This window comes from Miniopterus schreibersii, assembly GCF_964146895.1.
Source record: "Miniopterus schreibersii genome assembly, chromosome: 3".
Taxonomy (NCBI): domain Eukaryota; kingdom Metazoa; phylum Chordata; class Mammalia; order Chiroptera; family Miniopteridae; genus Miniopterus; species Miniopterus schreibersii.
Window position 1 is genome coordinate 97,084,266 of NC_138103.1, and position 25,740 is coordinate 97,110,005.

Consider the following 25,740-nt stretch of genomic DNA (forward strand, 5'->3'; position numbering starts at 1 on the left):
TTTGAAAAAGAAATGTGCTTGTTGTGGGATAAAGTCTCAGGGTTGGATGTGGGCTAAATGGGGACTCCTGTTCCCAAGGGTCCGGCCCTGCTGTGTCTGCAGATACTCCTGGGATCGGAATCATGCTCCATCCATGACTCAGGCTGCAGGGGGCGACTGGACATTCAGAATGTCCGAGTCAGTGACCAGAAGCACATGCTTCCCTCACTGTGAGAACGAGATTTGAATGTATGTTCCAGCAGTTGGTCTATGACTGATGCCATGTGGAGGGAGGCAGGGAGGGAGGGGGGGAAGGGGGAGGGAGGGAGGAAGCTGACATTCATGCTGCTGGTAACATTGGATCTTGCTTTGCCCTGTCTACCTGGCCGGCATCCAGCTGCTGGGCTTTGATCTTGGAGACCCTTGGCCAAGGCGCCCGATGTTCAGCGGAGTGAAAGCAGCTCGCTCCCCAGCATCCTCAGGCAGGGCTCGGTGGTGGTGCCCAAGTTCAGCTCGAGGAGGGGCACAGTGGAGTGGGCGAGGCGTTTGTAAAACTGGCCTGGAGCTGCATCTGCCTGCACACACCACAGTGGTGGAGAAAGGCAGCTCTGTGCCTGTTAGACTTAAGCAGTGAGCTGGCTCTCAGTGGCACTCTGTCGTTTTCCCTTCAAATCCATAGTTCTTTCAATGCAGAAGCTGTGACATCTGAAAAATACATATTTGTTTATTCAGTTGGTTTTAAAACAAGCAAAAAAGTATTCTGATGTAGTCTCCAAATTTGGTAACTAAGTGAGGAGACTGTGACTCCCAGTGGCCAAGCATACGCTTCTTGTTATAAGTTTAGCTGCAAATGACTTTTCCTTTCCTGTTCCTTTCCTGATTTGTTTAACGGGGAAAATTTCCACGATTCTATTTTAATGGGCTCCTAATGATGTTCTAAGCATTCACTTGTACATTATTGGAGAGCAGTGGGCTCATACGCCTAATGAGGTTGATGGTTATAGAAATTCAAACCCAGATCACATCTGTAACGTATGCGATTCTTTTTTAACCTCAATCTACTTGTCAGCAGCTAACGCCTCAATATTGTTTGACTTTTGGCCTTTTACACAGGCATGTGAGCAAATGAAATACTGTACCAGCATTCCTAGGTTTCCAACACTTAGACCTCAGGGAAGCCTCTGACACACTTAAAAATGCCTTTGTTCTTGAGCTGCCCAAATCTTTTATGGGCATCTTATTTTTAAATAATTTAGCTTATTTTTTGAGTAGATAATATGATACATACAGTATCCAAACAGTATCAAAGATCACCTGGTGGGAAAGCAGGGCCTTCCCTCTCCCTTGTCTTCTAGAAACCCAGTGTCCTGCTCTGAAAACTATCACTGTTACCCATTTCCTATAGATCTTTTCAAAAGTATTCTATGTATATGTAAATAAACATGTATATATTCATTTTCCTATGCAAATACGACATTATACTATAAATACTCTTTGGAACCTTTTTTTTTTTTAATGTAACAATATCATCTAGAAGAACTTTCCATACCAATACCTAAAGAACTTCCCTTTTTGTACAGTTTTCTATTTTACAGATACCCCATGCTCTGTTTAACCGGTGTCTATGAATGGGCATTTAGTGGTTTCCAATCTTTTGCTGTCATAATATTACAAACAGCATGTTTGCTCAATAATGTCACTTTGCACATGTGAGAGTGCCTGTCAACCAAATGCCAAGGAGCAGAAGATATGAGCATTTGAAATCTGAGAGCTACTGTGAAGGACTACGATTATATGATAATGTCTTTGAGATGACCAATGTTGGGCCCCTCTCCTAGGGAGTAATTCTCCCAAAGGAGCCCCATGATGCAAGGAGCCAGCAGCTTGCTTTGCTTCTCTGGGCCTAGTTGAAGGGCCAAGTGCACACGGCAGCCCATATCTAATGCTGGTGAGTAGAAACAATTTGCAAGAGGCAGGGGTGTTTGGGGTTTGTGGTGGGGGTGGTGAGAGGAGTGAGACGAGCAGACTGATGGCATTTAGAATTAAGGCCAGCCTGGCTGATGATCGCAAGGAATGTCTTGGTTAGGAAGGGTGACTCCCTGGAGGAGATCGTTGTGCAGTTGTGGAAAGAGGGGTGTGTGGAGAGGGGAGAGAGGAAAGGAGAGAGAGAGAGGGACACTAGTACTGGGCCTGGAGTTAGAAGATCCAGGTTGGAACCCTGGCTCCATCTCTCACTCGAGCTGTGTGACCTTGGAGCGATTGAGATAGCAATGCTCGCTTCCCAAGGTCGTTGTGAGGGTAAAGAGAGGCTGCATGTGAAAATGCCTGGTAAACAGTATGAACTTAACGACGGGGGGAATCTGAATGAATTTAGGTTTCAGCATGTTGAGGCCCAGGAAATATGAACTTCAGAAAGTGCGCCCAAACTTCAGCCCTGGAGGCGCTGGGCTGTGTCTGCCTTGCTCACTGCGGTCGCCCCTGTGCCCAGAATTGTGGCTGAATCAGTGCCCAGTGAATAGCCACTGAATGAATGAAATTCAGGTCATCTCTGCACAACCGAGGAGCGAAGTAGAAATGCAAAGGGACAGGCTGGTTAAGGTTGGAGGTATAGTTTGGGGAGCTCTACACTTATAGTTATTAGTTCTAATCATTAGAAGGAAAACCTAATTGTGTAGCTGTTTCATGAAAATTTGTTGATTAAATCAGTGAACCAATGAACTTTTCAGAGTGCTTTCAGAAATTATTTCATGAAGTCATCAGCTCCCCAAACCCTAGAGTAGGAAAAGAAAGATTTTTATTTGACATATGTCTATTACAGTGACTTGAACTGTTGACAGAGTTACTCCATATTTTATTTTCCTGTATTTTTAAACTATTTTTTGACCCATGCTTTGGTTGGAATAGATTAACAACGCATGCCAGCCCCTGTTGTTGGCCACAGAATCTAAGGTCTACTTTAAGTGTCAAAGCGGTTTATGTCTCCAAGTGGAAATACACAGATAAGGGGCAGTTCCTCAGACTTGCTCACTGATCAAGGATCAGGTTTTCAAAATGAAATGAGGAAATTGGATTAGAGGATCCTGCATGTTCTTTTCTGCCCTAAAATTGTAGAATAACTTTATGAATAAAAGCATAAGGGGAAGAGCAGAGGTTTAAAAACAAAACAAACAAACAAAGAAAACCAGGATCTCTGGGAGGCAGAAGCTGCGTTACACTACTTGGGAAATGATAATAAACACCTGACATTTATAGCGAGTTTACTAAGGGCCAGGCCTCACACACACCTTGTTTTCCTTAATCCTTACAATCCCTATAAAAGGGGTGTTGGAAATTCTGCCTGGTGTCGGCAGCTGGAGAGGAGGTGATCTTTCTAAGCACATACCACAATCGGAGGCCGAGAATGTGCCAACAATAACAAGCTTTGTCAAAGTCCTTGCAGCCCGAAGTCAGAGCACTGTCTTGCACCGAGTTGAAAGGGCTATTGAACGCGGGGTGGTCTCTCCAGCCGCAAAGGCCTGCGGAGATCATGTCATGGTTGACTCGAGGGCAGGGTTCTGCTGGCTGGGCCCGCACGGAGCAGGCCTCTTTCGCTTCCCTTTCTCTAGGATCTTTCTTTCCTTAACGGGCGGCCACCCTCTCCCTCCTTCCATCTGTTCGCTAGTTTTGCTGTGAGCTGGCCTAACCCAGCCCGGCGGCATAGGGTCCGCAGGTTCCTGTACTCAGACTCGGCATTTGTCAGTAGGCAGAGGTAGGTGAGGACTGCGCGGCTCCAAGCCCGTGGTCATTGTCCAGCTACTAGAAGCAGGCGGGACAAATTCTGCTCCACACAAACATAGCTGACAGCAGTCATGAAAGCACGCAGCTCAGTGGCTTCAGGTCCTTGCTCTTTTAGATGTCCCACTTACTCCCTGTTTAAATGGAATATGTGGAGCAAATGCCATAACTTCCTAAAGGCAGAGTTTGGTTAACCTTGTAGTTGCCAGCAGATATCCAGAATCCTCCAAGCCAGCAGTGAGCTTAGGACCATCCAACCTTGGGAACCATTTTAATGTGCCAAGAGATTTCTATTCTTACACCCTGCCCGTTCAAGGACGGTGGGTGTTTCTACACTATTCTAGCCTAGCAGTTGGCAAACTATAGCGCACAAGCCAAATCTGGTCTGTGCCTGTTTTTGTAAATAAAGTTTTATTGGAACACAGCCATGCCAATTTATTCACGTATAGTCTATGGGCTGATTTTGTGCTACAATGACAGAGTTGAGTGACTGCGACAGGGATCATTTGCCTTCAAAGCCAGAAATAATTTACCATCTGATGCTTTACAAAAAGTTTTCTGACCGCTGCACTAGCCAATCCATACTACTATTTTCAGCAATGGAAACCCATTGTTAATATTCATATTGCTAATTAGCAAAACCTCTGGTGTGGATCCGAGATAAAGATAGCTGAAGTGCTGACAGCAGCTGCCTCTGGCATGTGGCCTCCCTATTAAGTTCTGGATGACACCCTGCCATGTGCGTGTCCCGCCACAGCAATAACAGCCTCCGAGTATTTATGAAAACTAATGCATATTTACAGAACACTGTCAATTTTGAAATTCTGAAGGTAAATTGCAGTCATCATAATACTTTCTTTTATTGCTTCTCAAAACCCATGTTTGGTAATGATTCTGATAAAACCTTCAGACACTCTCAAATCAATAACAATATTAAGCCCAGAGTTTGAAAAGTATGTTAACCGATTGGACCCCAATGCAATAGCTAAGATAAGACAGGTTTGTTATGACCCCATTTTATGAAATGAAAAGCCTAAGGTCTGAAAGTAAACCTCATTTTGTCACAGTTGCAGAATTGGTGAGTGCCCGAGTGAGACTTGAATTTGAAGCTTTTTATTTCCTAGATCTTAGCCTCTCCCCTACACCATTGTAGCTCCCCAGGAACAAAAGCGCGTTAATCATCTTTTTGGAGGAAACTTTGCAGATTTTAACTTCAGTCAATAGAAATATATTCCCTCATCAGAAAAAAAATAAAATAAATAACATTCTTAGAAACTTCTTGACTATTTTTCAATCTACCTTTATAACTCCTTTCTTCACCTTTTTTTATTCTTAAAGTTGTAGAGCCACCATTGAGTTTCAGGATTGGTTACTAGGGTTGGGGAGAAATTTCCTAGAGGAATCAAAGGAATGAAGGTAAATGCTTGAAAATGAATCTGTTTCATCAGCTACATAAAATGAGACCCTTCAGAGTCAAAGAAGGCTTTGACGGGCCACCCAGACGTAGTCGTCTGTAACTACAGCACAGTGGAACACGGCTGCAGTGCCAGACATAGGCTCCCGGCTAGAGGAAGATGGGGCTCATTCTTAGGTCAGCGAGTTCACCCCCGCCTTACAATGCTGGGCTGTTCTCTCAGCGGCGTGTGACTGCATGGGAAGTTCATTTATTATTGATTGGCCGGGCGGGGGTTAGCAGAGCTGGTGGGCCGTCTCCTCAGCCTTTTCTCAGCCACTTTGCCTCATGACTCTAACCCTCAGTTTCCCATAATCCAGCCCTCCCCATCCCATGGCCTCATCTTGGCTGGATTTAAGCCCGTAATTGGTGCTGGTGCGTCTCGCTTCTTCCACCTGCAGGCTCTGAGCTGGAGGCAGGGGAGCTTTTCCTCTAAGACAATCCCTTTATATACATGAGCTCCAAGGGGCCTCTGTCATTACCATAACTTCTGGGGAACAGGCTAAAGGGGCAGATACTATATTCAGGGACAAGAAAATTTAGGAACAAAGATATTAAAATATGAGTCCAAGAAGGAAGTTAGAGGTCATCTCTTCACACCCCGAGTGGTTGTCTGCAGTGATTTGGATCACAAGTCATAACCATTTGGATTCTTCTAGCAAATGAGTGCCCCCATTGGAGACTTTTAACAACTTTAAAGTAACAACTCGATAGTGCAGAGAGACAAAAATGGGTTCAAATGTAAGTCCACTGGTAGATGTTACAACAGCAGTAATGCTAGGAGAAGTCCCATGTGTGTGCATTGAGAAGACACAAGTGTCTTAGAGATAGCTCCCATTTCTGAACATCTGGGAATCTTCTATGTGATTCTTCTGGCTGACTTTTGATGACACATGGAAATAGTAGTGCAAATGTTGGGAACAAGACAGGACTTTCAAAAGTTTGAGTTCAAGATTAAATATATGACACAGCCTCAATAGAAAAAGGCAAAAAATACCCAATGAAATCTTGAATTCTGATTTTTGGGGAAAAGTCTTATTTTTCTTTTAAAGATAATTTACTTTTCACATAGTACTAACTTTAGGATTATATAGTGTTTCACACACGGTAACACAGAACCTCAAAATCTCAGTGGCTTAAAATAAACAAAGTCTATTTTTCATCTGCATGACATATCCATTGTGAGTGCTGACTTCCCTCTGGGACCCAGGGTTACAGAATGATCACTGTGGGACATGGCCAATCACTGTGACAGAGAGAATGAGAGCTTTGGAAGGACTTGACCCAGCAAGTAAAAGCTCCAGCCCAAAGTAATATTTGCTCACAATTCATTGGCCAGCACTGGTCACATGTCCCACTCAATCACAAAGGGCCAGCAAGTATAATCCTACTGAGAACCTGGGGGGGGCAGAGAGCTGAAAGCATTTGTAAACTAGCACTAATGGGGTCCACCTGCCATTAAGGTTAGAAGGACAAAGTTTGGGCTGGAGTATGTGCAGAATCATGCATGTCACATGCTTCTGGTAATGCTGATAAGTTGACTTTAAAAGTGAACACTCACAATAGCAAGAGGCTCTACCCAGTGGTTCTGTGCACTTGGAGAGTGAACAACGGGATGTCTCCAAAAGTCTAAAAACCACTGATGCCTGGGTTCCACTCCAGAGATTCTAATTTAATTCATTTGAGGTTCAACTTGGGCATCAGGATTTTAAAAACTCTCTGGAGTGACACTAAGGTACAGGCTGAGTAGGAAGTCATGGTCTATTTTAATGGAATGGGTATTAGGGTGATTTTCAACTCCAATACTATCTATTTGTGTGGTCTTAAGTCAGTTAACATCTCTGATCTTCATTTTATTATCTGTGAACTTGGGGTAGAATACAGTGACTTCTAGACATCCTTCCAGCCTAAAAAATCTCTCATAGGCCACTGACTTCTATTTAGAAAATGTTTCAGAGCTCAAGTTAATGTGTAAGTGCAGCCAAATTACTTTGTGAGTTAATCTGGTTAAGTTCCTTTATTTTCAATAATGGAATAAGTCCCTGGAAGGAGACTTTCCCAGGTAAGTAGCTGGGTTTTCCCACCCAACCAGGGAGCCTGGCCAGACTGGGGGAGAGAGTTGTGTTACAAAAAAGATGTAAAGTTAACTCAATCTCTTGGTTGTATGTGGACTGAGGGTGAACTCCCTGATCTAAAACGAAAAAATTATATTACCTAAGGCTGTTCAGATAGAAATAAATTTTAAAAAGCCACTTCCCTCCATTCTTCTTGCTGAAAATGACAGAGTTAAAGGTTTCACAATTTCTCTGCCATGTAATCCTATCTTCGTGCGGTCAGTGTCTTAATAGTGTATTGATTGGCTCGCACTCCTGCTGTCTTTTAAGAAGCATATGACCCTATTGGGCCAAACATGAAAAACTACTTTTAAGGACCTTTTTAAAGAGTTTTTTTGATTTTTCAAAAGCTTCTTGGGGGCTTATTGAGCTTCTCTGGCAGCTGGAATTAACTTTACATGTGATTTCTCTATTTCTGACACTCAGAATTCATCTGAAGCCAAAAGCTATCAATGACTCACAGGCAGGAGAAGATAAGGGGACCCTGGAGATAACTTAATTCGGAAATTATTTACATGGACACCTGTAATTTTAGGCTCTTTCTAAGAGCTACATTGGAAACTGGGGATCATTATCAAGACCCATCTTCAATATGTGAAGTTAATTCCAGTATTAAGGGACAGAAAGTGAGGAAAGGAGAAGATGGGTGGGAAAAATGAAAACCATTAGTGCATAAAATAGAATTAAACTGTTTTCAATTATCAAAATGCCTGGCAAGTTGAAATAAGACAAAATCTTCATTTTTAGCTCCACTGGATTTATTCAATGTCTGTATCTGTCTTCTTCAATTATTGGAAAAAAGCATCAGAATAATTTTTATTAAATGCTTAGAAACATATTGAATGATATACACGAAAATGCTATCACCTTGGGTGATGGATGGGACTGTGGGCGGGTCCTCTTTCATCCTCTGGGAATCTCTGTGTTTCACTACTTTTCTCTGCTAACCATCCATATAAAATCACCCATATATTTGGAACTGGTTTCACTTCTCACTGTGTTTTGTGGGAAATTACTTGACCATCCTGAGCCTCATTTTTGCACCTTAAATGAAGATGATGATAGTATCTACCTCAAAGGGTTGTGGTAAATATTAGATTAAATCGCATGAAATAGCTGATATTTGATCACCCTTTGACCTATGAAAATCATTTGAAATGATTCAACATAATCATAAACACTTAGCATTGTGCCTGACTGAGCAGTCAGGAAGCATTAGCTATGAACAAAAGGTTAAGGAAATATGGAGAGAACAAATTTAAAAATAGAAGACATAATATGCTATTTTTAAAATTCAGGTTTATTGAGGTAAAATTTACATACAGTATACACTATTTAGAAAGTTGACAAACACATTCAATTGGGTAACCACAGTCAAGATATAGAACAGTTCTACAATCACCCCCAAAATACATCCTGCCCTTGCAGACAGCCCCTCCCCGCCACAGTCCCTGGCAACTGCTGATCTTTAAAACTAGTATGAGTCTCCTTTATGTGCATTTACTACATTTATCTTCAGTGTTTTTGTCCAAATGCAGTTTCACACTTTTTAAAATATAAAATATAAACTGCCTGAAACCATTTGATATACTTAAATATCATACATCTACTTCTTGTTCCTACTTTTTTATACCTTACTCTCATGCCCAGGTTTCCAAGCTTACACCGGGTCTACGAAGCAGAGCATCCGAGTAGGGCCCTTGGTTCCCTTCGAGCTCTGAAATGCTCCCTTAGCACATCCAGCCTTCCCCACTGGGTCTCAGCCTCCACCTGCAGGTCAGGGGAGCTATGCTCCTTGGCAAGTTCGTTCACTGGTATGTCAGGGCTAGGCAAACAGCAATCTGTGGCTCAAGCCTTTGGGCTCCCTCCCTGGAAAAATACCTCTTCAAGCCGTGATGTTCTCAATTCAGACAATAATAAAATCTTAGGATCAGAAGTTTCTTCTATGTTACCTGGACCCTTGTCACTCAAATGTGGCCTTTGGATAGGCAACTAGGACATCATCCAGGAGCTTGTTAGAAATGCAGAATCTCAGGAGCCACTCAGGCCTGAATCAAAATCTGCATTTTATCCAGATCCTGAGAGATGAGTGCACACATTTAAGTCTGAGAGGTGCTGCCCCAGACCAGCCCCTCTTCTGATGGATAAATCCGATTTTCAGGGTCTTCCTCCTGACCACCCCCAAGCTTTCCCCTCCAGCTTCAAGATCGACTCTCTCACTGTAGAGCAAAGGTTCCCAGCTTTGCCAATTAAAGTCACTTGGGGAGCTTTTACAAATCCCAATGCTGAGAATTCAGTGCTGGCTAACTAAATCAGTCTCAGGAGAGGGAGCCCGGGCACCAGCATTTTATGAAGTTCCCTGTGAGATTCTAATGTGCAGCCAAGTTATGAACCCCTGATCAAGAGCCATCCATTTGCATCTGAGGCTATTTACTTTATCCCTGGCTCTGATTTTCTGTGAAAATGCCAATACCCCCTCAGAAAGGCAAAACTGTTATCTTTCATTAACACTTTGCTTAGAAATACAGTTCATTTTTTTACCCAAATAAGTAATTTATTGCAAACTCTTTGATATTATGCACTAGTTGGCTTGGCAGATCACTCAAGAAGAAAGCGCAGGATATGAAGGCAGGTTGCTGAGGTGTAGACTTCAGGTTACCTGTTGACCTGTTCTCGGTCAGTGAAGCTACCTTGGGTAGGAAGGGGCAGGGCCTGGCCAAGATCCCAAAGTTCCTGAGGGAAAGGGAGGTAGGGGGGCAGTGAGAAGCTCTATAGCTGCCAGGCTGGTGGGCCCATCATCTGAGCACGAGGTTCCCAGTCTACTCCTTGGCCTGAGAGATCCAAAGGAATTTTGCTAATGTCATAACCTTGCTGACCTCAAAAGCAGATAGCTGTTTTTGTCCACTCAGTAATCCTGTTGAGTAATAAACCCTTTTGTTTGTGACAGGACTGTCTGAGAAACTGAAATCTGTACTTTTTCTTTTGCAAAGATTTAGGGGGAAATAATTTTGTTGATGTTTTATGAGCTTTTAAATGATCTAGTTTTATTTAGACAGTGCTGCATTAGAATTGTTTAGGAATATATAAATTATGTTAACAGTGATTTTGAACAGACTGAATTCATAGTCAAGTAAAAGTTTGGGGGAGAAGAGAGAGAGTGTTATTTTAAAAGGAAAATCAAATTACTACCCATCGTCATATTAGTTTCCTAGTAATATAACACAAAACAAACCCTTATTAGTACATAATTTTGGAAGCTCTAACTTTAGATTCTAATGAGTATCATTCACATATGAAAATAAAATTTAGAAAAATTGCAGCTTACAGACTCTCCTTTCTACATATTTGTTTTGCAAACTAAATACCAATAAGCTCATTGATTTGGATGTTGGAGAATAAAACATCATCACACCTCTTCTCCCACCCATCCCCTGCTCGCATAGACCTTCTGATCTGGATAAACAGCTGAGAGTGCTTGTTTAGTCATGGATCTGACACATTAGACAGACAGGCGGGTGCTCTAAGGATTTTAAAAGTTGTCAGTTACTTAAACATCCCAATAGGTAACCTTAGTGATAACTTGCTATTCAAGTTGACTCTTCAGACTAAGCATGTGTTGTAGGACGTGAGGATGTGTTTTGGGGACCTGGAAAGGTACAGAGAATTCTTTACTGGCTTACATTTTTATTTCAACGATGCTTTGTCTTTATATTTCAATATGTATAAATTAAAATTAAAGCTAACACTTTAGCTTGAGTGTCAATTCTACTCTCAATGAAAACATCTGGAAAAGTCTCCCTGAAGTGACTACTTTCCTAAGATTTTTTAAGATCATGAAAAAAACCATCTCCCAAATGGATCTTTTGCATAAATTCTGATTTCTTAAAAAGAAAGACATGCTTGTGAGAGCCACCAATTTGAACTGGCAGTTTTGTTTATCTGCTTGACTTGTCATTAAAATGCTAAATAGTTGAAGTTTGAAACTGTGTTATCAAACTTGTTAGCGAGCCCTGTGTACTTCTTGGAACAGAGGCGATAATGTTCCTCCTGGTCTCTGCCTCTTCCTCTTCTGTTCTTTTCTCTACTCCCAATTTGTTTCCTTGACTTCTGGGCTGCTTCTTTGTCCTGATTCCCCTCCATGTAGTTCTCTACTGTTTGGGTTGGGAGGCCCAGGTGTGCCTGGCATGGGTGGGGTACATGGGGCACATATATACATAACACACTTGAGGATACATCCAAAGTAAAGTCACTGCATTGGTCCAGTCCGCTCTTCACCCCAGCAAAAGGGGACAGCTTGAATTGTGTGTTGTCTTCTTTTCCCAATTAAACTCATGATCATAATAGAGCTTGGGACCAAAGAGCAATTAAAGCCATCCCTGTCTGTTCACCAAATGAATACTTTCAGGACAGTCTACTATGTGCAAGTCAACATCTGTGTCCACTTCTTGGCTTTTCCCATCTGGACTCAGCAACTACTTTGGTCTGTTCCTTCAGTTCAGACACTAGAGCCATGGTGGCATTTCTCTGGGATAAGTTGTTGGGTCTGGCAGGATTGAGGAGAATGTGCCCGGGGCTGCCATGCCCAGCCCAGATGCAAGAGTGTCCAAGCTGGGAAGGACCTTGTGTTTCCTGCAGTTCAGCCCATGAAACTGATGCCAGGGAGGCCATGTGACTCACCCAGGATCATGCATCAGGGAACGTGAAAAACATGCATACTGAATCAATTAGGAGGCACTGGAGCTGAAGGAAACTATGAATGGGCGAACGTTCCCAGCAGCTGTGAGGACTCGCTGGGGTCCCACCAGCTGTAGGTGTACCCCGTTTGCGTTCACTTATTTTGATGGCTCGGCCATTATTCTTTCCTGGGGACAATCCCTATCTAAGTACGTCATTATCTTTTGGGAGAGATCCTTCATTGTCCCAAAATACAAGCCCCCATTTTCCATTGTTTCCAGTTCCTGTTGAAAGTGTCTAGATCAAAGCTTCATCGTTGTCCCCAAGTCTTCCTGTGCCATCCTAGACATTATCCGCTGGTGCTTCTGGGCTTTAACTCTGGGGGGGACTTAGCCTGTCTCTGTGATAAATGTGAGGGATGGAACAAAATAGAGCCAACGTTCAGTGAAAGCCAAGCTCGTGGTGTGCACGGTGCCCTGGATTATCCCATCTGGCCACATAGCCTTCAAAGCAGGCGTTACACCCCCTTGCACAGGGAGGAAACCGAGGCCGATTCCCTCTCGCCCGTCACAGTTGATCTTCCTTTGTATGTCATGACTCTAAGTCATTCCCTCCTACGTTTTGGATAAGGAGCTTCCTTTGAAGCTGTCCCGCTCCTCTTCCTCCCACCAGCACTGCCATCCTGACCTGCAGACAGCTTCCCCAGCTTCAGCCTCTCCTCTCACACCCTTTCTTCTCTGGGCTGGGTAATGTGGACAGAAAAGGGGCCACGTACTAACCCGACAGGCTCAGGGGAGGCCTGCAGAGCGGGCCCTATACTCAGAGGCTGGATGTAACCACATAGGATGGTCTGAACTTTAAAATTCCTAATGAAAAGCAGGTCATGGCGGGTGGCCGTGTCCTAGGCCTGTGGCTTCCTTGACAGGTCAATCTTTACCTTGTGTGTCTTCTCGCATCTAAGGTAGCATACCTTGGAAATGTCTGAGTAATCTCCTTTTTCTGGACCCGTTAGGGTCCACCCACAGAACTCCTCATGGTTATATGGTCCCCTGCTGTAAATGTTAATTATTAACTATCCTGTTCCCACCCATGTAAACGAGTATGTCTCTCTCTGTTTTACTTTTTATGTGACCCCACGGATTCCCCTGCTTTGCTCTCTCCTGCCCCCTTGATCTCCCATCGTTGGATTTCATGTGACCCTCCTGACGTCTCTGTCTCCTCCTTTGATTCTAACGTATAAAATAAGCTGCAAAACTGCCATTCTCCAGAGCATTTTCTCAATTCCTTGAGACTTTGCTTCCCGGCAATTGCCATTTTGGCTCAAATAAATGCTCATAAAACTTTTCCTTAGACTGGACGTTCTCTCTTCAAGAGTACAAACCAAGAACACTACTCCCCCAGCTACTTTCTACCTCCTGGACACCTTCTGCTTGGTGACACTCACCCACCAGATCACAGCTTCAAATCTTCCATTCCCCTCCGCCTTCTCACTTCCTCCCTTAAAAAGCACACAAATAAAAATATAATCAAACTCAGAAGGAAAAAACTGGCCTTTTGCTTCTTTCCACAGGTTTCCTCTTGTCATCAGAAAATCTGCATTTATTTGTAGTCACTAAATAACCCAGAAACTGAGCCAACATTCCTGTGCCTCCTACGCCACTTCCCAGCTCTAGTCTCCCCTGCCCCGCCCTTCTCACCCCCCTCCCCACTTCCTCCGGCTGGCTGGCCTGGGAATGTGTGTCCTCTTTTTGTTTTTAAGTCGTGACATCTGTCTGTCCTGGGAAAAGAATAGAGCTTCTTCTGTGGAAGCTGAGATTGCGAGCCCAGGACAAGCTGGGACACCATCTTATCCAACGCCCCCATTTGATAGAAGAGAAAACTAAGGCCAAACGAGGTCGTCGATCGAATCCCCAAAGTCCCACTGACCATCAGTGACAGGGCTGGAGCGACAGCGCAGGTCCCCTGAGATTTTCCTGACATCATCTTGCTTCACAAACAGGCCTTGCGTTTGGGGCTTGCGGGCTGGCTCGGTAGAGATGCCTTTGGGGGGGCGAGCAGTTGCCCGTGGCCCCTGCGGGGCTCTGGCACTGGGTCGTGTCGTGCGCGGTCCCGGGGAGCCGGAGCTCACACAGCCCGGGAGACCCCGACACCTCCAGCGGGCTGCAGGGGCACCTGCACGTCCAGGGGGATGCCAGCCCCTTGCTCTCTTGCTTGCTCATTAACCCTGGCAGCACCGTGCTGAGTCCCGTCACCCGGGAGCCTGCCTCTGACGCCCCCTCCCTCTCGGCAGCGCCTGACTCAGGCCCTCCATCCCTTCCTTCTCCTAAGATGTGTGGGACCCGAGACTCTTTTCTGGGTTTCTCTGTCCCCATCATTCCTCCTGTCACTCCGCCTTGATTTCCCTATATTCTTTGACAATGCATTCCTACTTTTTAACCCAAATAAAGATATTCCTATGGTTAAAATATAAGCAGTAGAAAAGAGCACAGTGATATTTCCCCCCATTTCTCCGAGACCCCCAACCCCCTTCCCACACTCAGTTAACACCTGCGCTCCGCTCTGCATCTTGCTTTGTCCGTTTCGTTCCATGTTAGCGCAGGAAGCGCCACGTCCATTATTGTTAGATTGCTGGGTTGTGCTCCATTATATTCCATGATGCGTTTTCCCAGTTTCTCCCTGGTGATGGAGATGATTCTTGCTTCCGGGGTGTTGCTGTTACAAACGACCCATATCCCACATTCTGATCCCCGAGCACCACAATTCCCCTCCCAAAGCACAATCAGACTCCTGTGTTCCGCCTGCTGCAGCCCCTGGTGCTGATGTCCTAAGCGACGGCTACATTAGCTAATACGTGAGTCTTTACCTCTGTGTTAACAGGCATAGTGTTAATGAGGTCTCTCTTCCTTTTCAGGAAAAATACATTCATTTCAAGAGGGATCGCTTAGATAAAAGTTCTTAAAATATCTCTGTTCCATCTCTCTCCAGTGCTTTTTGGAATAGTAGGGGTCTAAGTCCTAAACAAGTCATACTGTCAACCCATGGCAAGTATCTTAGAAATTTGAAGAAAACGGAGAGACCAGTAAGTGAGATATTTTGGAGCAGATGGGCTTTGTTTATGTTCTGAAATCCATAGTTCAGGGTGGCTCTGTACATGGCTTACACCAGGTGAGAAGTGCAGTCACAGCTTTAGCCTTGACCGTTAGCTGGGCTGATTCTCGCAGGAAAAGGTGGAGTCCAGAGCCACATCCTGGAACTCACACCTCCTCCCTGTGGAGATGCAGCCGCCCCTCCAGGAGGGAGAGTCCAGTAAAAAAGGCTCTGAGCACTACCCCACATCATACGCAGAAATCTACTGCTGACCTAAATATGAAAGGTAACCAATAACTCCTTCAGAAAAAAACACAGGCTAATATCTTTGTGACCTTGGGCTAAATGTTTTGCACAAGACATAAAAAAATGCTAGACATTAATGAAAAAAATTGATCGACTGTACTATATTAAAACTATGGCTGTTGTTCAATAAAAGCCATCATTAAGAAAGTTAAGGGCAAGACAGAAGGGGAAAAATATTTTTTGTTTTTCCCCCCTTTTTATTGAATTTATTGGAGTGACACTGGTTAACAAAAAATATTTTCAATATAAATATCCACCAAAACCAAAAAGACTCCTATCACTTGTATCCAGAATATATAAAGAACTTCCACAAGCCAATAAGAAATAGGCAGATAATCCAATAGAAAAATGGGCAAAAGACATGAACAGGCACTTCACAAAATAGGATATATAATAACCAATAAACAAGTGAAAAAGTCCTTGACTTCATTAGTTATCAAAGAAACACAAATTAAAACTACATGATATTGCTGCACACTCACCAAAATGACTAAAATGAAAAAGACAAACAGTATCAATGCTGGTGAGACTGTGGAACAACTGGAACTTTCATATGCTGCCAGTGGGGGTGGAAATTGGTAGAGCCACTTTGGAAAACTCTTTGACAGTGTCCAAATCTAAACATATGCCTACCAGATAACCCAGTAATTCTGCTCACAGATATCCCAACAGAAATGCATACTGTGCTTACCAAAGGTACATACCACAATGATCACACAAACATTTTTAGCTGTAGCTCCAAACTAGGTAATACCCAAATGTCCATCAGCAGGAGAATGTGAACAAATCAGAATATATATACATAACGGAGTATTATACAACAATGAAAAATAAACACACAACTTGAAGGAAGATCGTAAACACAACATTGTGTTAAAGAGACTAGACATAAATGATTACATTACTGGACTAAACGACTGGATTCCATTTACATAAAGTTCAAAACCAGGCAAAACTAATCTAGAAGTTAGAAATTAAGAAAATGCTTTCCCGTTTGGTTGTGGGGTATGTTATGATTCGGAGAGGAATGAAAAGGCTTCTAGGGCCTAGCATGGTTCTATTTCATGATCTGGGGGCTTATCCCATGGGTTTATTCCCTTTGTGACAATCCATTGAATTATACACTTAGGATTTATATACTTTTATTTATTAAAAAGTTTACATTAAAATGAGAGGCTGGAGAATCATCAGGTTGCTCAATTTGACTATAATTCCCGGTCACTTTGAGTGAATGCTGCTAAAAATGTATAGAGAAGAAAGGACAGATTGGGGAATACCAGGTAATTTGCCCTGGTGACCAGTTCAGCTCCTGGTGAATCCTATTATGTATATAAGCAAAGTTTAAACACTTGTAAGGTTAATGGCTATGTTTTTAATATATTATTACATAGGTTGTCATTTGTAATACAGGGCCTTTGTCTCTTGACACGACAGCATGCTGATTGCACTGTTTCACAGAGCTTCCTTGGTTCTGCTTTGTGGAACCGTTGGCTGTGCAACCGTCTTCTTTCAATGACACTGTAGTCTTCCAACAACACTGTAGTCTTCCTGAGTGCAGAAGACACTGCTGGGTTTTCTTTCCTGTTAGTCTTTCTCTTCTCAGCACAGAGCCTTCTACATAATGGGATCAAATCTCAATGAATGTTTGTTTCATTTTGAGGGTGGGGAGTGCTTACATGTTTCGCTGATCTATTTTTATTTGTGTATTTTAATTAAAAGTGAATGGGAAGTTTGAACTCCATTAATACTTCAAAAATATATAAACATCTAGGGCAGAAACATGAAGAGGGGTGACTGGGGTTGCTGGCCATGCCCCCAGCTCTTGATCTGGTGGTGGTGGTTCAAGTCTGCTCGTACAAGTCTTTGCTGCAATGCATCAATCAGTGCGCTTATTATTTGTTTACTTTTCTTTATATGTTGTATGTCGATTACAACATGTAATCGACATGTATATAATATAATATGTAGTTTTAGTTTGATAAGACACTATGATGAGAGTTTGTGGAAATGGTCACGCTCATTCATTGCTCATGGGTGTATAAATTTCATACACTCTCCTTGGGAAGAAATTTGGCCAAATTATCAAAATGAAAAGGCATTTACCCTTTGGCTGAGCAATAGCTAGTCTAGAAATGTATCCTACAGTCTATTATAACATGTGCAAAGTGTTATATATTCAAGATCATTCACTACAGTGTTGTCTATAACAGTAAAACAGGAAACAATAGTAGAAAGAACAAATTGCTGTACATCACACAACAGAATATTGTTCAGCAGTTAGGAAGAGGGAGAGAGATCTGTGTTTGCTGATTTGGAAAGATCTTCAGGTTAAAAGTGTGTACAAGATGCTCCTGTTTGTGTTAAGTATATGTGTATATATTTGTTTGTTTGTTCCTAGAATATCTCTAGGAAGACACACAAAAAACTGATAACAGTGGTTGCTTCTGAGAGAGGAAGGGGTGAAAAGAAACTTAATTTGCACTGTACACTCTGCCTGGTGCACATTTAAAATTTTATATGTATATATAACCTATTCAAAAACTAAATCTAACGCTAATTTCTTTGCTGCTGTCTTTTTCTCACTCTCATTCGGGGACTTTCTAAACATTCAGTAATTGGTAAGTTTGCCTTCACTTTCCTCTAACAACCTCCAAATCCATTCCATGGAGCAGAGGTCAGAGTCTTTTTCATGATATTGAGCAAAGCGTGCAGGTCAGTCTTCTGCTGGCGACCTTATTAATTGAGTTTACGCCTCCAGTGAATTGGAACAGATTTTTAAAACTGAAATATTCAAAGCCTTCTTGCCTTCTTTAGCTCTGCTTCTCCCAGGGGCAGGAAGAGACTGAAAGGCAAGTGTTCTGTTTGTCTTTCATCAGATTTACAAGTGTCATAAACTGGATGTTAAACGGGAAGAGGGATGCATATGGACCAGCCAAGGGAAGGAACAAGTTCAGTCTGATGTGTGCCCTAGATCTGTAACAAGAAGATCTCAAGGAGCAAGTTCTTAACTCGATGGCCTGAGGATCCAGAGCTTCTGGAGGCACCAAAAGAAAAATATAACAATATCTTCAGAGGAAGTCCCACAAGGAGGAAATAAGAAGGGCCTCTGAAGAAACCAAGTCAGCTTCTAAATCGCCTATAACCACCTGCAGAGGATGGGAGGGAGGCCCAGGGCCAAGTCTGAGGAGATGGTGTGGACGAAGGTCGAAGATACCAGCAAGGCTGGAACTCAGGCTTGCAAAATCTGCAAGGGACAATGTGTACAGGTCTTTCAAAAAGCATATTCAGAGCAAGAATGGCTTGGATTAGATGGTGCTAGTTTCTCACATAATAAAAAGAAAGCAAAATCTGTTATTCAATTATGATTTCATCCAACCCCTATATTTTACCAAGATCTAGGACAAGTAGGGTCCAGGAAGAAACTCCCACGTGTCCTGTTTCTCAGTCCCCGCTGTGTCCACTCTTCCTCCACCTGTCTGTTAAGCCTGGACTCTGGAACCAGACCGCCTGGATTCCATCAGAAGTCTGTCTCTTGGAGCTGCATGACTTTGGACAAGTTACTCACCTTTCAATGCTTCAGTTTCTCCATATGTCAAATGGGAATAATACTACTATCAATACCTATATGGGATGGCTCTTATTGGGGTGATTGAGCAATTCAAAGAGGATCTGGTACATAGTAGGTGTTATATAAATGCTAGCTAGCCACGATACTCGTGGTTATTATGACTTCCAATTTCTACATCAGGGAGAATCATTTTTTAAGTGGGAGAGAGCAGAACCAACGAGGTAACACTTGCTTGGGTGTGGGTGCTGCCCTGGGTCAGATATAAGAAACCACCTTCTCATGAAAAGAGCTTCCAACCACCTCTGGGCTGGAGAGTCCAAGCCAAGGATGCTGAAGGCAGGTTCCTGTGGGTGCGGAGGCAGGGCCTAGGTGACTTCTAGGGGCGCTGCTGATCCCTAGGGTCTGTGACTCCCCTGCTTGTGAGACCAGCAGCCCTGGGGCTGTCCCACCGCCCGGCTTCCAGACGTGGCTTAGTCATAGCCATGAAAGTGAAAAGCACAGTCTCTCCCGACTTTCCTGCTCCAGATCCGTGTAAGAGGACAAGCTCCGGTGCCACAGTTGACTTCCAAGCGCTCCGGTTGGAGTGGACTTTATGGGCAGTGGCCCACCTGGGAACGCCACCATCAGGGAATATACCCACAGCTTTGCTCACGAGCAAGACCGGGCTCAGCACACACCCCTTCTCCAGGGGGTGCGTCATTCGGGGGAGATGTATCAGTCAGCCTTTCTTCCCTCGGGTTCTCCAGGCCTGGGAGAACAGGCAGGGCGGGGGCGGCGCGCGGTCCCCCGGGTGGGCCACCAGCCCGGCTCCCTCCGCGGGCACGTCCCGGGCCTTGGATCCGGCGAGGCTGCTTTCCCTCTCGGTGTTTATCCGTCTGCTCCCTCTCCTCGCGCGCTCGGAGCCCAGCGCGCCCGCGCGCACCGCGCCTGGCGTCCCGGGGGCTCCCCTCTCGCCGGCAAACCTGGCAAAAGGCGCGTTTTACTAAGTCCTCCGGCAGCAAATCGGAAGGAGAAGGTGCCTCGATGGGCCAGGAAAGCCAGCCGGGAACTCCGACCCCGGGATCAGGGACCAGGACCCTGCGCCGGGCCCCAGTCCCGGCCGCGTCTTCTCCGTGCTCCGCGGGCCTGGAGCGCGCGTCCCGCTCCCGGACGCCAGGCGTAACCTGGAGTTTCATCTCCGCCCCCGGAGGGTCTCAAATTGCCTTCCTCCGCCGCGAGGGGACCCCACTGCCCCGCCCCGGCTTTAATCTCCACGCGGCGTTGGCTCGCGAGCGGTGGGGCAGCGGCTCTCCATCTGCGCGTCTGAAATCCCTTTATCTTCTTAGGGCACCCGGCCGGCCCCGCCCCCTCTGCCGCCGCCCGTCTCCGGTTTGCAAAGCGCAGACCCTCCGCTCCGGCTCCCATGCCCCCAAGTGCGCTGGAGACGCGGCGGCCTTTGGACGTGCCGGGGGAAGTCCCCAGGCTGGGTGGGGACCTCCCAGAGCCCAGCGGCCAGGGCGCGTAAAAGCAGGGGGGGGGGGGGGGCGCCGCAGTATTTCAGCGCGAGGACCTCGGCCGAGGGTCCCGGACTCTCTCAGTCACACAACTCCTGCCCCGCGTCCCTAGGGGTTGAAGTTGCCCCTCCTAGTCCCCCATCTAGGTCGCCCGCCGGCGGGGAAGGGCCGAGCCGGGGTGATGGGCGGGCCGTCTGCCCTAGAGGTAGGCGCACAGTAAATTGCCTCGGGGCCGGCCCCTCTCCCTTCCACCCGACCCCCACCCGGTTGTAATTCCATCCCCGGGCGGGGCGAGCTCCCTCCCTGTGCGCCCGCCTCCCCCAGTCGCCCCCCCCCCCCCCCCCCCCCCGGAAAAGCCCTGCTGCTGGCAGCCGGCCTCACTCCCGCACAGCGACCTCCCAGCTCCTGTCCTGCCTCCTCGGACTCCTCCGTGTTTGCTGGTCCGGCACCCGCAGCCCCGCACCTCCTCACCCCGGCCAGGGGGTCCGCGGGGCCACAGCCCTACGAGTCCCCCCCCAGGAGACGCCCTTTTCCTGTGCGCCCGGGACTTGGTGGAACTTTGCAGGCGCCCGCGGTGGAATGGATTTCATCCAGGGCGTCTTGCTCCGGCTCCTGCTCCTGGCTTCCAGCCTCCGACCAGGCTCCGCGTCGCTTGGAGACGGTCCCCGAAAACCAGGTAACAGGCTCCGCACGCTGCGCCCGCGCGAGGGGCACCGCGCCCGGGGCGCCCGCGTCCTGGTCCCGGGTCCCGGAGAGGACGCGCAGCCGTCCACGCACCGCCTCTCTCCCGTTACCAGCCGCAGTTAAACCGGGTTCCTCTCTGCCCAGGGCTGAGAAAAGATGCAATCCCCCCCCCATCCTCCCCCCCAGTCCCCCGCGGGCCCAGGCGGTTCCAGGGATATTTGTTTGTTAAGGGAATGATCTATTATGCAGGCTCTGCAGAGGTGGGAGGCTCTGCATCTGATCACAGAGCTGGGGCTGGGGTAGCGATCATGCTGTCTCAATTACGGAGGATTGCAACTGTGCAGTCAGACGGCTCCTCCTGTGTCTCCAAACGTCTTATTGAATTCATATTGTCCAGAGCCCAGCCATTTCCTGTGAAGTGGCTGAGGATTTGCCTGGAGTCCCCTCTGCCCATCTCTGGTCCTGCCCACGCACAGTGTAGGGACCTGGCCTCTAATGTCAGGATTCTCTTGCACTCTGAGGCCACTGTCTCAGAAAGAAGCACCCAGTGGGTTCATGCCATCTGGTTCTGAACTCCTGCCTTTTCTCTGAGATTTAAACAAAATGTATGGGTTGTAGGCTATTAGAAAGAATTGGAGAGAACCTGAAACGCAATAAATTGCATTTCCTCTAGTTACACGGGTAAAAAATCTCCCTCTATTTTGTTTACTTTGATTTGGCCTGCGTTGTGAGGTTATTGAAAGTAGAACATTCTGAGCAATAAAGCTCCAGCCATTGTTTTCCCTGAATAACGATTTTTCTTTTTCTTTGCTGACACTATATTTAGAATCCTGAAAAATCTGTTTTTTCTTAGTTTACTTTGTAAGCAAGGTTGTCTTATGGAATTAATTATATCTTATGAACAATGGAAAACAATATAACTTTATTTGAACGCAGTCTGCAAAACTTTGCAGAAAGTGCAGTTTGTCTTTGCAAGTGGCGTTTTTATAAGAAAGAGACAGACCAGGGGAAATTGATCAGAGGGCAAAGGAAATCATCTTGGCAGATTCCCATATGGCTGCTTAAATATATTTGCTCTTCAAGGATCTCTCCATTTGGCAGTGTGACTTGTTGCCTTTCAGCCCTGGGAGACACCCTCCCTCTTCAGACTGTATCTATTATCACCCGAGCCTTGCTACCTGCCTTGAAATTGAGAACATTACTATAATCTGCAGCATACTTAAATTATGAGCTATTCTATTTCCCTGTTTCCACTGTTCATTCATTTTGAAGACAATAGCAGCAGTCCAAGGTAATATTATGTTAGTTTCTTTTCCTACGTGCACACGCACACACATCTACCAGGATTTCAGTGGAGGGCTTCTTTCTAATTTTTCCTCCGTAAAGTAACCACATCATGATTAATTGCATTCTATGGGTTTATTTATTCACATAAGACCATCTAGTCATAATTTTGGACAGTGTGTACTTCTATCTGTAGTTCTTAAACATTGTGTATGCAATGTGCTTTTAAGGATAGATTTCAATCATTTAAGCAGATTTTTTTACAAAGCATTTTACAAAACCTTGCTGTACAAATGGCTCATAAGATTCACCATATTTCCTTCCTTATTTTTTGTAGCTCCTCTCCTAGAAATGTTTTCTACCTGGCTTATCCAGAGCCTCACTCTGCTAGTCGTGCCATGATTGTGTCATGTTGGCCTCTTTGGCTTTATTTGAAGCATGGATGGGGGCTTGATAGTGGAAACTCCACCTGTTAAACAGGTTAGCATATTAAATACATCAAATTTGAGGTAGAAGGAGTGTTTGGACTATGTTCAGCCTAGACAAATTTTTCATTACTTTATAATTCCATCCAGACACTGGCTTTCAGGTTGGAAAGCTGCTCAGATTAAAATGACAGCTATTTTATAAACTTCAGGAGGAAAAAAATTTCCTCCTGGGCTCATTTACATCCTTTGGAAAGACCAGTTTTTGATCCGGAAAATTGGTCCAGATTAAAAGCTGAATGTGCCCCACTTGGCCCTGATGTGAACAGCAACCAGCTAATTTATAATCTTCCCCAGACACCGGCAAATCCTGTTAGTATCCATATGGGAGATTCTTTGTACCTTGTTTCTTCAATAGAAATTGGCTCATGCGCAGTGCTTTGAGTGCAGTATTGCCCCCGTGTAGGCGTGCTGGAGCAGTCTTGTTTCATTTGGTGACCCTGGCCGTCTCCTCACACTGTGAAATCTACTTTTGACAAGTCCAGCTTTGTTGGGGAAGTCTTGGATTCACAATCAACCTGAAAATTCCCCATCCCACCCGCCTCTGGTGACAAAAAATCAAGTAGCGGCTCCAATTACAAGTCTTCTTTGGGTCCAACATAAGCACTTTCCCTGCACCCCAAGATAGCTCATCTTCTGTCACCAAGCATTATTAAAGAAACCTCTGCATTATCCGAGACCCACAAGAAATGACAGTTTTCAAGTTAAGTCAAATTAAATAATAATAACTAACACTAATTAAGTGCTTGCGACAGTGTTCTAAGGACTTGACACATACGGAAGTATTTGATCAACCCAACAGCTCTGTGAGCTGGGTACTGTTATTACCCCTGTGTAGCTGAAGATGAAATTGTGGCTTAGAGAGATTAAATATCTCACCCATGGCCACACAACTAGCAAATGGGGGAATGGGAATTCAGGCTCCGACGTTCAGGGCCAGAAACAGAGTTCCCTGCAGCTCCTGGGCAGAAGCAGTGGCCTGTCTTGGAGGGCCTCTGCCTCCTGGGCCAACAGGCGCATCTACGGGACAGAGCCAGGTGACGATTTTCCCCCTGCTGCTGAGTGCAGGGAACCTGTGAAATGCTGTTAAACATTTGCACATGGAATTATGCACAAGTTTCCAAAGGTAACAGAATGAGAATGATAGCACTAGGGAGTTCTGGAAGCTGCTGTCTACTGACATCCACGAGAATCAGGGGCAACTGTGCCGGGTGATGAAGCGCTTTCTTCCTCTTGTTGAACGGCTGGGGGCTGAGGCTTGGGAGGGGCAGAGTTCCTGCAGGTAGAAAAGGGGCTTCTGAAGATCAGCAGGACACTGTCATTTCCCCAGGTCCTCATGACATGGAAATGCCATTCATTGGATGTCCTTCATTCCTTTTCAGATTACAAATCAGAATCCTAGACCTGGAAGGAGGTACAAAGCCCTCATTTAACAGCTGGGCTCAGGGTGGTTGAGGGATTTGCCCAAGTTAACAGCAGAAGCTGAACTTGAACTCGTCCCAGACCCTCTTGAGTGGTCTCTGGCACTTCTCCCTTACGCTGAGTCTCACCAAGAAGTGCAGGTGAGCCTTCCCATGTGGGGCAGGAAGAGGGGAAGGGAAATCCAGACACATCTGCCGGACCAGCACGCACCAAGCCACGCCTGCTCCCAAAGGCAGTCTGGCGACTCTGGGGTTAATGAGCTCTCTGGGCTAGGGGACTGCATGAGGGTCCTGCCTCCCTCCTCCTTAGCCTGACGTCCCAAGGTCAGCGGAACAAGGTCAGGTTAGGGTTCAGAATTCAAGGTTTTCCCTGGAGGACCGGGGGCTCCGCAGTCATCCTTAGGGAGATGCAGGTTTCTAACCTTTCCCTTTGTACCCTTTGCCCTCCCTCCACATTTCTCTACATATAAAATTGGACAAAAATGATGATCCGGGGAAAGTCAGAAAGAAAAAAACCAAAGCCTGGAAGAGCAGAGATAGCTCCTGGATAATGTACCTTGTCGGTTGATGCTGGGGGAATACCTGTGTCTCTAGGTGGTTTCTGCTGCTGCTAGTGTGAGGCTGCAGGGGTCAGGGGTCAGGAGTCATCCTGTTTTCTTCCCTCACCCACCCTGAATAACCTGGTATTCACAAGATACTGGTTACCTCCCAGCAGCTCTCCTCCAAGTCTCCTTCCCCTTCCCCTTCCCAAAGCATGTAACTTGGGGGATGGTCGTTCATCTCTTCTGAATGTCCCTCCATCCCCCTTTCCAACCAACCACAGAGGCCTCCAGGGATATGTGTGTGTGTGTGTGTGTGTGTGTGTGTGTGTATAATTTTATTGAGCTAGGCAAATACTGTGTTTTTACAAATTGAAGGCAAGATCCTCCACCAGCAAAAAGATGCCAATTAACTGAAAACTCAGATGATGGTTAGCATTTTTTAGAGACTTTTAAAAATTAAGTAATGTACATTTTTTAGATATAACGCTACTGCACACCTAATAGACTACAGTATACTGTAAACATAACTTTTATATGCACTGGGAAACCAAGAAACTCCTGTGATTTGCTTTATCACAGTATTCACTTTACTGTGGTCGTCTGGAACTGACCCCTCAAATCCCTGAGGTGTACCTGTCTGTACATCCCCAGCACCCGGCTACCAGGTCAGTCCAGGCGCTAAGCAGAAGTACCTTCCTCTCATCCTTCATTCCATCAGCCTTCCTGCCCTTCAGCATGTCTAATCCTTATAAAGCAGCCCTGTCCCCTCTCCCTCTCCCTCTCATCGTTTCCCCCTCCCCGCCCTTTGGCTCTTTATGAGGTAATGGCACAGAGAGGTCCAGGTCAGGGGTAAATGTAGTAAAACATGACACAGTA

General features: G+C 45.5%; 1 protein-coding gene across 1 annotated transcript in view; it reads left to right on the plus strand.

Annotated features, from left to right (window-relative positions):
• Nucleotides 1–20,874: 20,874 nt before the first annotated feature.
• Nucleotides 20,875–25,740, plus strand: part of EGFLAM (EGF like, fibronectin type III and laminin G domains) — a 129,826-nt gene continuing 124,960 nt past the window's right edge. Inside the window, exon 1 of the mRNA XM_081133768.1 lies at nucleotides 20,875–21,124. Coding sequence (XP_080989894.1) covers nucleotides 21,028–21,124 — 97 coding nt within the window. The 5' untranslated portion in view covers nucleotides 20,875–21,027. The remainder of the gene's footprint in view (nucleotides 21,125–25,740) is intronic.